Source organism: Hippocampus guttulatus, chromosome 9, assembly GCF_054856545.1.
Source record: "Hippocampus guttulatus isolate MCC_2025c chromosome 9, RoL_Hgut_1.0, whole genome shotgun sequence".
Taxonomy (NCBI): domain Eukaryota; kingdom Metazoa; phylum Chordata; class Actinopteri; order Syngnathiformes; family Syngnathidae; genus Hippocampus; species Hippocampus guttulatus.
Window position 1 is genome coordinate 19689654 of NC_141269.1, and position 15828 is coordinate 19705481.

Below are 15828 nucleotides of genomic sequence, written 5' to 3' on the forward strand. Positions count from 1 at the left end.
AACAGCATGAAACTTATTTTTCAAGGATTGTAAGAAGTCCCTAATTTGTTCAAAGTTTTTTTAGAGGCTCCTACTATTGGAATGTAGAACGTCAAAAGCCATTAATTAACCTTATTCTCAGTATATTGATGAGAGTCACATTTGCAATTATGATATATATATGTGTCTGGGTCAACATGAGTCTCAACGCCATATGGTTTATATTCGGTTGCCTCAAAGTGTATGTCTGTCTACTGCTTAAATTCAAATGTTTCATTATCCAAAATATCATTATTTTTCTTTTCCAACATCAAGTTTACAGTCACTTCTGGATGATAAAATGAACTGGGTTAAAAGCCACAATTGCTCAATTTAGCCATAAAACCAAATTTGTACATTCATTAGCAGCTTCGGACTAATAGGTGTGGCTCTCCACATTATTAAGTGGAATATTACCTTTATTATAAACACTAGTAGACCGCCCCCCCAAACGATTCTAGAACGAAGCTATCGTTCTAAAATCCAGAGTCTCAGAACCTTTCTCAGACTCTTGAGCCAGATTGCACCAACAGGGTTTAACTTTAAAACAAAGATTAAATCATGTTTTAAGTTTACGTTCTGTAGCACCAAACTTTAAATCAAGTTTAAAACAAGAGATTCAATGTAAACCACTCTTTAAAGCTCAGTTTAATTTGTATTCGTAAACCGAGTTTAATGTAATTCTGCTGCACTTAATTTCTCTTTAACTCTCTTATGGCTATAAAAAAAATCACATTTTTCCCATGACAGTGTTTCCTGAAATCGTCACTCCAGTTTGTAGTACAGTGAAACTCCTCTACAGCGAAACCTACATGGGCGAAAATACCCCCTAGTGTGAAAAAAAATTCATGCATGAAAGCCATTCCCACTTTTCTGCTCCCCCTATGACTAAAAGTCGCCCTGTTCCATTATACAAAATATTTTTCTCTGCTCTTGCCTCGCAATGAGATTCACTACAATGAAAACAAGCCTTCCGTAAAAGTTGAATTCAACCTCATCATGCCACAGCGACCTCTACTGCTTCGTCCGGAAACGGCAACAGCCATCATCACACTGGTTTACACATGCCCAGTCGTCCAGGAAGTATTTGTTATTGTTAGTTTCAGATGCAGCACGAATGTTGCATTGCTAAAATGGCTATGAAATGGACCTTTGCAGACCAAGGAGTTAAGAAAAGCATTCACGCTTGAAGACAGGATAAAAGTAATAAAAATGAAATATGGAGGAAGCAAAGTAAAAGACATTATGCAAGAAATTGATGTAAGTGAAAGTGAATGCTGATCGTAAATTTCGCAATTTCTTCCCCGTTTTCTTTCTACACTGACTATATGAAGTGTCAAATAAGTGTATGCTCATATTTCTGCACTATGTATTGGAATCAAAATAAAGAGTACACACATACGTTTTGTGTGTGTGTGTATGTTTACATCTGAGATCAAATTTGCTACAGTGAAAAGCCCTCTGTTGTGAAAAATTTCTTGCTGCAAACATGATTTCGTTATAGAAGAGTTTCACTGTAGTAGACTGCAATCACATAAAAACAACATTTTTCAAAGCAATCTAAGATCAGGAAACCTACCTTTGTTGCTAAAGTCATCTATCATGACAATTTCAGCCAAGTATTTCCTGGGAGTTCTCTTGATGACACTGTGGATTGTTCTCATTAAGGTAGACCAGCCTTCATTATGGAAGACTATCACCACACTGGAGGTCAGCAGTCTCTCATCATAATGCCAGTACTTGCACCTGTGTTAGTAGCAAAGAATCCCAGTATTATTTGATGTTTGTGTTTGTAGGTTTGTTCGTAAATAAGTGAAAGCAAACATTATTATCAAGAAATACCAAGGTGTGTTAGCAAGCAAATCAGTGAGCAATATCTTGACCTCTTCAAAAGAGGCTCCATAGATAGATGGGGATGGGTGAGTACCAAGACCAGATATCTGTATTGAGTCAATACCTTATTTCAGGATAAGGCACAAGATCGTGGGCTCGCAAAGGCTGCCGATACCAGTCACCAATAGCAGTGACTGGCACCCTCTTGTGGCCATTCAGTCAGGAACTAAATGGCATGCATGGCTGACAATGTATTTTAGAATTCCATACATTTCCATCCTTCCCATATGGCCATTAACATACAATTTCTGTAACAATATGGAGGTTTATAAGCAGGGGTGAACATAAAAATTTGGCCGTGTTTCTCAAGTCAGCAACAGAGGTTGTTGCTTCCCCCCCACAACCTCATAGATGAACTAAGGGTACTCCTGGGCATTGTTTATATGTGCCGATAAGTCATTTAATAAAACTCAATTAACTTTTTTTTTCAATTCAGAATTTTTATTTCATAAATGTAACATTATAAATGTACCAGGGCTGCAATACACAATGGCAGCTCGTTTTATAAAAATATATTAAATTCATGTTTAACAGAATTGGGTTGCACGGCCCGTTCAAAAAATGTATTTCCCACCTCTGACTTGCAGTATGGGAACCTGTGATCGAGTGTTCTCACAAAGGCTGCCGATACCAATCACGGATATCAGTCACCGGCACAACTGAACTCAACTGCATTTATAGTGTACTTTGAAAACAATCACCACTGCTTACAAAGTGCTGCACATGGAGCAAATAATAAATCACAAAAAAAAACAAAGACAGTTGAAATAATAAATTAATAATGAAGACAGTAAAATGCCGCAAAACATTGAAATCAAAAACAAGTTTCATGCTGAGTCATAAGCCAAAGAATAAAATGTGTTTTAAGACGAGTTTTAGAGATGGACAGTTAGGAGACTTGGCAAACATTGAGATGGGGTCATTCCAAACAGAAGGACCAGCAACGGAAAAAGCTCCATCTTCGCTTAATCCTCAGTACCTCAAATAGCGTCTGGTTCACTGACCTAGGGCACCAGGCAGGTGCGTAGGCGTGACGGAGCTCAGAGAGATAAGGTGAGGCAAGACCATTTAAAGATTTAAAAACAAATAATAGAATCACAAGAACAATGTAATGGAAATTTGGCATAACAGTGCTAAAATGTAACTGTTCGTACCATTGAATGCTGACCAGTTATTTTACAGATAAGCAAAGGTGCCTGCTCATGCACTAGAATTCATTCTGTGTAGCTGCTCAAAAATGCTAATTGTGCTGACCTTAACCCCCACTCCCCAAAAGAGAAGAAAACAAGATAAAATGAGAGCGCACAATGAGGGGGAAAGGGGGTCGGGGGGGTGCTCCACTGACCTTTTGGACTAACTGGAGATGCTTGATGGACGACTGGCTGCCTCCAAAATAATGTGCATTACAGTAACCCAGATGTGAATTACTGTTCAAAGTGTTGAGAGAGGAGAGGCTTTACCTTAGCCAGCTGCTTAATGAAAACATCTGGATGTACCGACCGATCCAATTTGTCAGTCCAATTTAAAATCACTGTCCAGTTTAAGACCCATGTTCAAGACTGTTGGCTTTAGATAAGGCGCCAGGGGGCCCAAATTATCCGGATGGGATGTACATACAAGGGCTACTGGGACCAAACACCATAATGTCGGTCTTTTCATTGCAATTCAAAAATTCAATGCCATCCAGGTCTTCATTTCCTTAGGATACAAGTGGCCTCCATGAGAGAGTGTCTTTTTTGCTCAGTAGGACATAGATATGACAGTCATTCGCATAGCAGTGGTAGGAAAAAAACATTTTCCTGAATATGGAACCCAAAGGCAGGAGATACAATAAAAACAGCAGAGGCCCCAGAATTGAATCCTGTGTACAACCATATGACAGCAGGGCAGTGCGAGTGTCAAAGCAACCAAGGCTAACACAAAAATTTCTTTTAGCCACTCAAGGACATGTTGCAAGCGAGCCAACAGAATACTGTGACCCACCGTATTAAATGCAAATGTTAAATCCAACAAAACCAGCGAGACATAGTCACCAATGTCATTTGGCAGGAGGATGTTATTAAAAACTCGTGATCGGGATGACTGTGCTGTGCAACATATTAAAACCTGACTGGAAAACCTCCGTCGGGGTGTTCACATGGCACACATTTGCATCGGTGCTGCACCGACGTATTTTGTTGCGCTATATCTTACACCGGTGTAAATTTTGTGGAGCGTTCACACGTACAAAGCTGCTCACTAAAGAGAATAGCGTTAACCCCGGTCCAGCCTCAACTTGCGTTTACACGGCAGTTTCTGCGGCCGTGCAATACGGAAATAAAATATCTGCATGCAGAAAGTGCAATCCCTATTCTCAGCCTTATTTGTGACATATCGAAAAACCATGGTTTATACTTCTCCAGACAAATCAACGCTGCGGTCTATCAGACACCGTAAAAGGATGAGAGAGAGAAAGGAAAGATGACGGAAGTACAACAGAGCATGAAAGCAACGCATTCAATACCCGTATGTAATCAACTCTTCTCATGCGTCATAGCGAGTCTACCCCAGTAGCGTTCACACGTCCAATTTTATATTGGTGCTGCCCCACAAACGAGCATTTACTTCGGAGTAAATTTTTAAACCACCTCCTTGAGCAGGGTAAAATTTGCTCCGGTTCAAGCAGTTTTCAGGAGCTACACCGGTGTAACTTTGTACGTGTGAAACGCTCTACGGGGGCAGCCTCGGTGCTGCACCAGAGTAAAAACTGCTGTGTGAAAACCCCTCATGATGTTATGTTCATTCAAGAAAAAATTTAACTGAATGTACACAACTTTTCTTGAATTTTTTAAATAAAGGCATTTTGGAAATGGGTCTGAAATTTGACAAGACATCTTGATCAAGGCTAGGTTTCTTGAGCAAGGGTTACACCCTAGCATGTTTGAATTGTTAGGTAAATACACCAGAAGATAAGTTGTGTTTGATAAAGGCCAAGCCCAATTTGGGAGAACCTCCTTAACAGAAACAGAGTCATAAAGGGAGCCAGATGGCTTGGTCTGGCAAACCACATCCTCTAAAAATGGAAGCAGTCCCAAAAGAATATAACACCACTGAACAAGGGACATGGAGAAAGGGGTCAAGTGTGGTGGATTGCAACAAGAGTCCTGTTAGAAACCTTATCAATGAAAAACTGCAGGAATCTATCGCACATATCAGGAGAAAAGTCTGAGGGGGTTAAAGTACAGAATCAAAAATTTTAAATAGTACACGTGATTTGTGATAAGTGAAGAATCAAGTAGTCTGTGGAGGAAAGGCAGAAGTAGGCTGGGCAGGGTCGCATGCTCCTGATGCGCAAATCAAATCATCTGACACCCGCTTGCATATCAGCAGAGGTCTTATGCACAGGAAGTGATTGCTGATCAACAGCAGGTGTGAGAACACCCTCCGGAAATCACTCCACCCAGCCTGATAATTAAAAGCAAGAAACAGAGAAAGTCCCCGGAAGTGGATTCACCAAAATCAAGGGGCAAGTTATAAATACACAGAAGGAAGAGGTTCTGTGACAACACATCACAGCATCTACATTATTGGCCTTTCGATAACAGGTGTCATGCTGTTTGGTGTGAGGAGTCTTCTGAGTCTTCTGATCTATTGCAAAATTCAGCCACCGGGAGCAGCTTCATTGGAAGGGAATACACTGACGGCCTACGGGGAGGGTGACTCATGCGTTGACCGAAGTCAACCGCAAAATGGATGCAGTGTTGGGAGTCGCTTCCCAAAATGGAAAAGACCGGGGACTATTTGGACCGACCTGAAAAATGTACAGTAATCCCTTCATTTATCGCGGGGGTTACGTTCCAAAAAGAACCAGTGGTAGGTGAAATCCGTGAAGTAGTGAGCTTTATTTTTTACAGTTATTATACAATACTGAACTATGTATACAATGAAACCAAAGACCAAAACCTGTTTTCAGGCCCAAGCACAAAAAAACAAACAAACAAACGTTTTCAACAAATAACTATAAATAGTTTTTGGAAATACTGTACTGTAAAATAATATTGCTCGAGCGCGTCCTCAGGTGCCTTCGCAGAACGTTTCGTCGACATAGTGGGGTCTGTACGTACAAGGACGAGGTGCGGAGACTGTTCACGTTGGTCAGTGCCTTAGCCAATCAGGATGCAGAACGCAATTCACTGTTTAAAAGCATTTAAAAAACTGCACTACAAAAATCCGTGAAACAGCGAAGCCGCGAAAGGTGAACCGCAATAGAGCGAGGGATCACTGTATTGACTGATTTATCAAGGGGGGCCAGGTGGTCGACAAGTTAGCACGTCGGCCTCACACTGCAGAGGTGCAGGGTTTGATTACGGCTCCGGCCTTCCTGTGTGGAGGTTGCTTGTTCTCCCGGTGACTGCGTGGGTTTTCTCTGGGTACTCCAGTTTCCTCCCACATTCCAAAAACATGAACACTCTAAATTGTCCCGAGGTGTGAACATGAGCATGCCCCATGAACCTTGTTAGGATAGGTGGATCAGAAAATGGATGCATTGATAAATTCGCAAATCACTGCTGTTTTTACTATGTTTTACACAACGTCCTTCATTGGCATTTGAGTAACAGTAATAGTTGTAGTAGTGCAGAATAAAACAGTATAATGAGTAGAAGTACTTACTCTTCATGGCGTATATCTTTAATGGTCCTGTCCAGCGATATCATGTCACTGGCAACCATGTTGAAACCAAACTCTTTGATGGATGCATGGATTGCTTCTTTGTATTCTGGGCCCAGAACAAGTGGCTTGGCTCCCTCTCCTGGGCCACCTGGGACCCCTGGTGGCTCAGTGTCTTTGGGTTCAAAGTTTCCAAGAACTCCTTTTTTAAGGATGGGGGCATTGTAATTGTGAAAGTGGGGGGTGAACGTTGCATACTGTTGCTGCATGGCCTGATTCTGACTGGGATGATGCTTGGGGACTTGCACATGTCGCCCCCCTCCTGGAGATGAAACCAGAAAACAAAATATGTCATATTATAAGACAAAACTCAAACATTCAGGTAGAAAAAGCAATACAGAACTCAGTAGCAAAACTGTTTAGGGGTGAGCAATATAGATTTGAAAATATTTTCGGGAAAGGTTTAACAATGCGATACACAAAAAAAGATTTTCAAACAGACACTGCAGTTTGAAGGCTGCAGTACTTAGTTGTATCAGTACAAACTACATAATTGTCGTTTTCCAGCTTTTCTCGTTAACGTAACTGGTTAATGATTGCTTAATAATATAATTGGGCGGGAATTTAGTGAGTGTATAGAATTTTGTGCTATCGAGTGGTGAACTAGTAGAATGCAGCAACCTAAACTCGAAGTGCGTGGGTTTTGAAGCATGCGCACTACGGTGCCACAGAGAGACCTCACAAAGCCTACCAGCAAATTCTTCAGCAAACGTCATACCAAACGGATTCTAGAATTCTCTCAAGTGACGGACTAAGTGTATGGCAATGTTGTAGGCGTCATGTTGAGGAACTGTGTTTGCCAAGTTTGTCTCCTTCGGGTATCCGTAGCAGAAAGATGGTTGCGAAACATGGCAGCCTGCTGGAAGGGAAGCGTAGCTATATTATATATTTCGCGATTACTTCACCTGCAATTACATTTAAAAAAAATAAGAAGATGGTCTGATAAAGCATATTTTTTTTGCATATTATTGAAATTAATTATGGGTTTTTGAAATAACCGAGAAATCAACTTGTTCACGCACTGTCCCTTTAACATTTTAATTAAAATTTAACTTTTAAAAATTAGTGTGATATTTAAAAAGAAAAACATTTAATTGCAGTTTGTCTTTCCAACAATGCAGAACCTTTGTCAGTGCATGATTTTGCCCACACATCAGAGTTTGGATGTTAAGCAAATTCATTTTCTCTCTTTTTTTTCCTTTTTCTTGACTGGTACTCATAAGAGGGAGCATATAAGTCCTACTCTGGCATCCCTTCACCGGCTCCCTATACATTTTAGAGTTCTTTTTAAGACTATTTGTTTTCAAATATTGAAATGGCCTCGCTCCACCTTACCTCTCTGAGCTCCTCTGCCCCTACACACATGCCCCGGTGCCTCGGGTCTCTGGACCAGACATTATTAGAGGCACCAAGAACTAAGCAGAGGCTCAGAGGGGATCAAATCTTTTCCGTTGCTGGTCCCCTCTCTTTGGAATAACGTCCCGCTGAAAGGTTGGCATGCCCCCCTTATGCTCATCTTTAAAATTCGTCTCAAAACTCATTTGTATTCTTTGGCTTTTGACTCAGCATGAGACTTGATTTTTAGTTTTACTGTTTTTGTGCTTTCTACTGACTTTGTTATTATTGCTTTATTGGTTGTTGTTGTATGTATGATTTTTGCACCATGTACAGCACGTTGTATGCAGCGGTGGTTGTTTTAAAGTGCTGTATAAATACAGTTGAGTTTTTTATTTAATCAAGTCACAACTCAAAAATAAAGTTTTTAAAAATACTGGGGAAAAAATGCCAATGAGGGCCCTAAAATTAAATAGAATTTGCGATATATGAACAATTATTTGAAATATTTTGAAAACAGCAGAATAAACCTCTTAAATATGGACCCAGAAATGAATTGACAGTATGCCAGGGCGAATTGCAGGTCTTGAAAAAGAAGGGTCGGCCCTGCAAATATTGACTCAATGCATAAAACTGATGTAATAGTCACAGACGAAATGCTCGTAATTATAGATCAGTTTATCATTGTCGCGTCTTATAAAAAGTTCTAAAAATATTGACGCGAGTATTTGTGAAATCCAAGACAGAAGTCCTTCTCAAAACCTTTGTCCATGACTGTGTGTGTGTGTGTGTGTGTGTGCGCGTGCGCGCGCCACACACACACACACACACACAGATAGATAGTGGGTGTATGCATATTATATGCATACATATATAAATACACATACAGTCAAACCTTGGTTTCTGAACGTCTCTGTTCTTGACCAAATCGGTTTTCGACCAGAAAATGCGAAATTTTGACGCCTCGAATTATGACCGAAAACCGGTTTTCGACCAAACTGAGCAAACGCGAATACGCCACATGACTCCACTCTGTTTGTTGTGATTGACGCAAAACTGACTGTTTTTATTAGAGCTGTCAGTTTAGCGCGTTTTGGCATTAATTTAAATGAATTTTAACGGGATTCATTTTTTTCTCGCGAGATTAACGCGGCACACGTCACAAGCGGATGTTACGTTGCTCTATAAACACACCAAAAACTAAACAACAAGCGCGCTGCAGAAGTCCACGCCCATGTATGTTTTGCCAGACACGGCAGCACGAGACACCGAAAACGGATACTTAACTCATTTACACCCTTTGACGTATAAATACGTCAATTTGCGCATAGCCGTTCCCTCCCCATGACGTATTAATACGTCAATCACGTGTTTTCATGGGGGAGGGTGCAAGAGAGTCCGATGCAACTTCTCACCACAGGATTAGGCTTGACGGCAATGTTAAATAGCAAAAAAATGGCCATCGGGTGGCAGTGGTGCAAAAATCAACCAGGATCACGCAGCAGAAGTAGTAGAAAGGGCGTACAGTGAAGGAGGGGCGTATGTGGATAGTGGATTGGAACATTAGCAACTAGCAACGATGGAGAAAAGGAAATAACTAACTAAAAATGATTTATTTTTCGGTATAAAAGCGTCCTCGAAACAAAACAACAAAGGAGATGGTGTTTGTGTGGAAGAGAAAATGACGCTTCGGTCACTAATCGAAAGCGGCACCCGTCAAACGAACGTCGGCCTGCACAAACATGGCGCGCTACACGCAGCCCGCATAGCTCACGCCGAGTTTCGAGTTCATCTGATGAAGATGAACTTGCTCCACGTCAGCGATCATCGCTTGGCAGAGCATTTTGTGCCTCCCAATGCCCCACGTCGCCCACAAATCGTCTCCCCGGCGACTTCCAGCGATGACGGCAAAGAGGCTGCATTGCTTCGCATGGCCGACGCCGGGCACACGTCAGCGATTCGTTGGAATCGTCTCGTAAAGACGACGGCGAAAACGAAGAATTGGAGAGCGATTTGGATCCCGATGTCGGACGAATATGTGCCTTCGGACATAACGGAAAGCAGCTGAGAGTCCTCGCCAGAGCCGCTGGAACGAGGAGGTAACTGCTGACTAGCTTGCAAGTTCCCATTCAAAACTTCATCACTTCTTATGCCTCCTCAGTCACTTTTATGCACCGCTACATTCCCCGCTATACTATGAAGTTGCCAGTAACACTAATCATTTATGTACGGTTGATGCGTCTCGTAGATGTGGATGAAAATATGCGCCGTAAATGCGCTGACTTGCATGTCGCCATAGGTTTTCAAAAAACAAACAAACAAAAAAAAACAGGACACATTTGGTCCGCTCAGCTCTGCTAAAACCACTCGTGTTAAATTCATATTCCATTTAATTTCAAATTGGATGCTGAACAACGTGGAATGAATGGTGTAAATAGCAGTGTGCGAGCATGTATGTGTGTGTGTGTGAGAGATGTTGAAATGTAAGTGGAAAGCAACAATAAAAAAAATAGAAAAATAAAAGTGTGGTAATTGTACATACTTCTATAAATTACAGATTGTCCAACCAGAAGCCAAAAGATGACGACTCCTTGCTTTGGTGGTGGAAAGAAAGGTAAATAAAATGATTGTACCTCACTCTGCAGCAAGATATATTTGCAACTTTTTATGTTTCTATAATTTATAGGTCGTGCATCTGGACGTGGTGGGATGAATCGATGTGGTGACAAACTGGATGGAAGCCAAAAACCATCTTCTCCACAGCTGCACTTTTGTTCATAGTTCAATAGTTTTGTTGTGTGCAAATAAATTTTGCGACAAAAACATTATTTGTAATGTTCTTTTGTAGGAGGAACACATTATTGAGGTATTTGAGCTGCCACAAAAGCAAAAAATTGTGTAAAACTTGAAATGATGCTTGAAATGCATGCTTTTACAAAAAGCTAATTTTCTCTGGATTTCTGCAGAAAATCTGCATTTTCCATCAAATTTAGCAGTTTTCTAATGCTGATTGCCAACGAACGGAGAAAGCTAGAAACAAACTTTTTTTTTCTGCTGAAGGAAGAGAGTCTCACCTTTCTTTTGACAGGTTGCATGTATATATAGCCATAGAACAGAAAATTCTGTGGGCCTTGCAAATCAGTCAAAATTCAGTAAAATGTGAGGGATTGAGGGGGTTGCTCCAGTGAAAAGGGGTGGTATTCAACGAGTTAAAGAGTTTATGAATGGAAAGTTTACTTTTAAAAAGTTGCCAGATTGCTCCACTGACAAGACCAAAGTTATCTGTTCTTCTCTCTCTCTGTATCATACAGGTATATGACGTATGCCACTGATGCGATTGTTGCTTTTTTGGAACTATTTTGTGTGGAAGGTTACAGTGTTCTGTGTCCATATAAATAGAGCGGGTGGAGCTTCTCTGAGTTCGTCTGACAGTGACAGTGCGCTGCAGAGGTAGCGACCTAGCGAAAATAAAACGTCTCCAGTGTTGTCATCGAACCAAGTGTAGTCATTCGAAATGAGGTCTACACAAAACCGTAGAGAGACTTCCGCGCAAGAAGGACCAACACAATCAACATAGCCTGACTGTGTTAGGGGGAGTGAACCCCCCCCCCCCCCCCCACTTTCAGAATGGTTTGCCCCAGCAGCACGGGGAAGTGCGTGCGCTTTTTTGTACGGCCGGCAGTTTTGATTACAGCGGCACATAATGAACACTGGTGTCCGGTGTCTCGTTATTCTTCAACAAACATACAGAAACAGACTGCTGTGTTCAAAGCAAACTTGAGAAAAACGAAGTATGCAACCATGGTTTAAATCCACTATAGGCTGAGTACTAGTTTACCTTAGATGTGCACTTTATAATGTTATATTGCTCTGTTTTGATTTCATAAAAAAAGCTGTTAAAGCAGCTGTTGTGTGACAAAATATTTTTTTCACTGTTGTTGATGGACAGTAATATTGTGTGAGAGATTATGTGTGAATAACTGCTCCAAGTGAAAAATGTTCATGTAAAATTGAAAATCGAAATTGTTATTTCAGTAAATATTTGCATTTGGGACATAGAAAACTGATCCATGATTCCATGTTGATGAGAGCATTAAAATGGGGAAAAATAGGACAAAAAATGTAAAAGGAAATTCAGAAACGATAAAAAATGTGTGAGTAATCACGATTAATTTTTTAGTTCATTTGAGTTAATTATGACAGTTACATTTTTAATTAGATTAAATATTTTAATCGTTTGACAGCTCTAGTTTTTATGTTATCTCTGCATAGTGTATTAGCCCCTAATCATGGGCTAATAAAATAGTTTCAGATTTCGAACAAATCGCTTTTTGAACAGCCTTCTGCAACGGAATATGGTCAAAAACCGAGGTATGACTGTACATACATACATATATGACAGACAGACAGACACCACACATGGAGAGTATCAACAAAATTGAGATTATCTCACCCGGCTTCAGTATGATTGAGTTGAGGTCAACTTCAATACCTTCCACATGTGGCCAGGGGACGATAGGCTTAAAATGGTCTGCTGGGTCTCCTTGAGGAAGCAATCCGTCATCCTGTTGTAGATGGATATGACATTCATATTTAACTTTTGATTCATATTCACATACAGTATATAGATACATCAGTCAGTCTTCATACCTCTGTTGAAATTATTGTCAAAGTTCTTGTCATGCAAAAAAAAATTGAATCAGAAAAATCCTTTCAGGTTTTCCACCATTAATGTGACCTATAAATTATAACTCAATAAAGGGCACCTGAAAAATAACCTTGGAAAAATCCAGATTAATTTGTCACCCTTGGCGGCTGATTTGAAGCTCGCTTCCTACTACTTGTTAATGTTGTTGACATAGAGTTATGGTTGGGTATCATTTGAATTCCAGTTTCAATTACAGTTCCGGGCGGCCCGGTAGTCCAGTGGTTAGCACGTCGGCTTCACAGTGCAGAGGTACCGGGTTCGATTTCCAGCTCCGGCCTCCCTGTGTGGAGTTTGCATGTTCTCCCCGGGCCTGCGTGGGTTTTCTCCGGGTGCTCCGGTTTCCTCCCACATTCCAAAAACATGCGTGGCAGGCTGATTGAACACTCTAAATTGTCCCTAGGTGTGAGTGTGAGCGTGGATGGTTGTTCGTCTCTGTGTGCCCTGTGATTGGCTGGCAACCAATTCAGGGTGTCCCCCGCCTACTGCCCGAAGACAGCTGGGATAGGCTCCAGCACCCCCCGCGACCCTAGTGAGGATCAAGCGGTTCGGAAGATGAATGAATGAATGAATTACAGTTCCCTCTTTTGATTCCAATTCTTTCAGTGATCAGATACCCTGCAGGAATAATACGGTGGCCAAAAGAAGAGATTCAGACCACAGATGTTAAGACCCGAAAGCTCCTAACCATGCATGGGGGGTGCCATCCCAAATCCAGCACCCCGAGACTGTACGCAAGCCGTAAGGAAGGAGGCCGGGGACTAGTGAGTGTGAGAGCCACTGTCCAGGATGAAACATCCAAGCTTCATGAATACATCAAGGAGAAGGCTCCAACGGATGACGTACTCAGAGAATGTCTCAAACAATGGGGAACAGAGGATGAGGCGCTGGAAGAGGGACCATCATGGGAGGGCAAGCCCCTACACAGGAAGTACCACCGGACCATAACGGAAGTGGCTGATCTCAAGAAGTCCTACCAGTAGCGAGAGAGGGCTGGCCTGAAGGACAGCACAGAGGCACTCATCCTGGCTGCTCAGGAGCAGGCTCTGAGCACCAGAGCCATTGAGGCCCGGATATACCACACCAGACAAGACCCAAGGTGTAGGTTGTGCAAAGAGGCACCTGAGACGATCCAAAACATAACTGCAGGGTGTAAGATGCTGGCAGGGAACGCCAACATGGAACGCCATAACCAGGTGGCTGGCATAGTCTACCGAAACATCTGTGCGGAGTATGGACTGGAAACCCCAAGGTCAAAATGGGAAACACCTCCGAAGGTGGTGGAGAATGACAGAGCGAAGATCCTGTGGTACTTCCAGATCCAGACTGACAAGATAGTAATGGTGAACCAACCGGATATCGTGATCATAGATAAAGGGCAGAGAAAAGCTGTTGTAGTGGATGTAGCGGTCCCAAGTGATGGAAACATCAGAAAGAAGGAACACGAGAAACGAGAGAAATACCAAGGGCTCAGAGAGTAGCTGGAGAGAGCCTGGAAGGTGACAGTCGTGCCTGTGGTGGTCGGATCACTCGGGGCAGTGACCCCCAAACTAGATGAGTGGTTGCAACAACACGGAACATCTCAGTCCAGAAAAGCGCAGTGCTGGGGACAGCAAGGATACTGCGCAGAACCCTCAAGCTTCCTGGCCTCTGGTGGAGGACCCGAGCTGAATGGGGGACGGACACCACCCGAGGGGTGAGACGCATATATATATATTAGAGCTGTCAGTTTAGCTGGTTTTTATTGGCATTAATTTAAATGAATATTAACGGGATTAATTTTTTTCTCGCAAGATTAACGCGGCACACGTCACAGCGGATGTTACGTTGCTCTATAAATAAACCAGAAACAAAACAACAAACGCGCTGCATAGGTCCACGCACGTTTGTTTTGCCAGCCACAGCAGCGCGAGACACCGAAAACGGATACTTTAAGAGTTTATGAATGGAAAGTTTACTTTTAAAAAGTTGCCAGATTGCTCCACTGACAAGACCAAAGTTACCTGTATCTTACAGGTATACGATATATGCCACTGACGCGATTGTTACTTGTTTGGAACTATTTTGTGTGGAAGGTTACAGCGTTCCGTGTCCATATAAATAGAGCGGGTGGAGCTTTTCTGTATTCGTCTGACAGTGACGGTGAAGTTCAGCAGTGCAGTGGTAGCGACCTGGCGAAAATAAAACGTCTCCAGTGTTGTCATCAAACCAAGTGTAGTCATTCGAAATGATGTCTACACAAAACCGTAGACCGTAGATAAGACCTAGACTTTCGCGCAAGAAGGACCAACAGAATCAACATAGCCTGACTGCTGTGTTCAAAGCAAACTTGAGAAAAACTAAGTATGCAACCATGGCTTAAATCCACTATAGGCTGAGTACTAGTTTACCTTAGATGTGCACTTTATAATGTTATATTGCTCTGTTTTGATTCCATAAAAAGAGCTGTTAAAGCAGCTGTTGTGTGACTAAATATTTTTTTCACTGTTGTTGATGGACAGTAATATTGTGTGTGAGATTATGTGTGAATAAATGCTCCAAGTGAAAAATATTCATGTAAAATTGAAAATCGAAATTGTTATTTCAGTCAGTATTTGCATTTTGCACATAGAAAACTGATTCATGATTCCATGTTGATGAGAGCATTAAAATGGGGAAAAATAGGACAAAAAAATATAAAAGGAAATTCAGAAACGATAAAAAATGTGTGAGGAATCACGATTAATTTTTAGTGAATTTGAGTTAATTATGACAGTTGCATTTTTAATTAGATTAAATATTTTAATCGTTTGACAGCGCTTGTGTATATATTTATATGTAGATAGATAGATAGATAGATAGATATCAATATATATCCTCCTCTCATCTCTCTATGTATAAGTGCCATCAAGAGATTTAAAAAATGAGCGATTAATTATTAATTGTAATTAATTTATCTCTTAAATCTATTTTTAAACACCGAAAAAATTGCAGAGAAATACCCTCAACCATTGGTATTATTTTATTTAAATGAAGTTTGTTAGTGTGGCAGTTGAAAAGGTTGGTAAACAAGAAAAAAGTGCCTTCAGATATTTGGTTTCTTTAATAGACAGTTCAAATCATTGACCTTGTGTTGTAATTGAGACTTGTCCCAAGTACTGCTTGCTACTCAATCATCAGGAGGAATGGTC

The 15828-nt window shown here is 41.3% G+C and overlaps 1 protein-coding gene and 1 long non-coding RNA gene across 2 annotated transcripts in view; one reads left to right on the forward strand and one right to left on the reverse strand.

Moving 5' to 3' along the window:
* Positions 1 to 15828, reverse strand: part of galnt7 (UDP-N-acetyl-alpha-D-galactosamine: polypeptide N-acetylgalactosaminyltransferase 7) — a 73836-nt gene that overhangs the window by 53265 nt on the left and 4743 nt on the right. The window contains exons 2-4 of the mRNA XM_086119473.1: positions 12407 to 12518; positions 6562 to 6880; positions 1598 to 1764 (exon numbers count right to left, since the gene is read on the reverse strand). Of these exons, the coding sequence (XP_085975599.1) occupies positions 1598 to 1764; positions 6562 to 6880; positions 12407 to 12518 (598 nt within the window). The remainder of the gene's footprint in view (positions 1 to 1597; positions 1765 to 6561; positions 6881 to 12406; positions 12519 to 15828) is intronic.
* On the forward strand, positions 9795 to 10758 carry LOC147200713 (uncharacterized). The gene is made up of 3 exons (XR_015101782.1): positions 9795 to 10052; positions 10511 to 10567; positions 10640 to 10758. It is a non-coding gene; the product is annotated as an uncharacterized LOC147200713 (long non-coding RNA).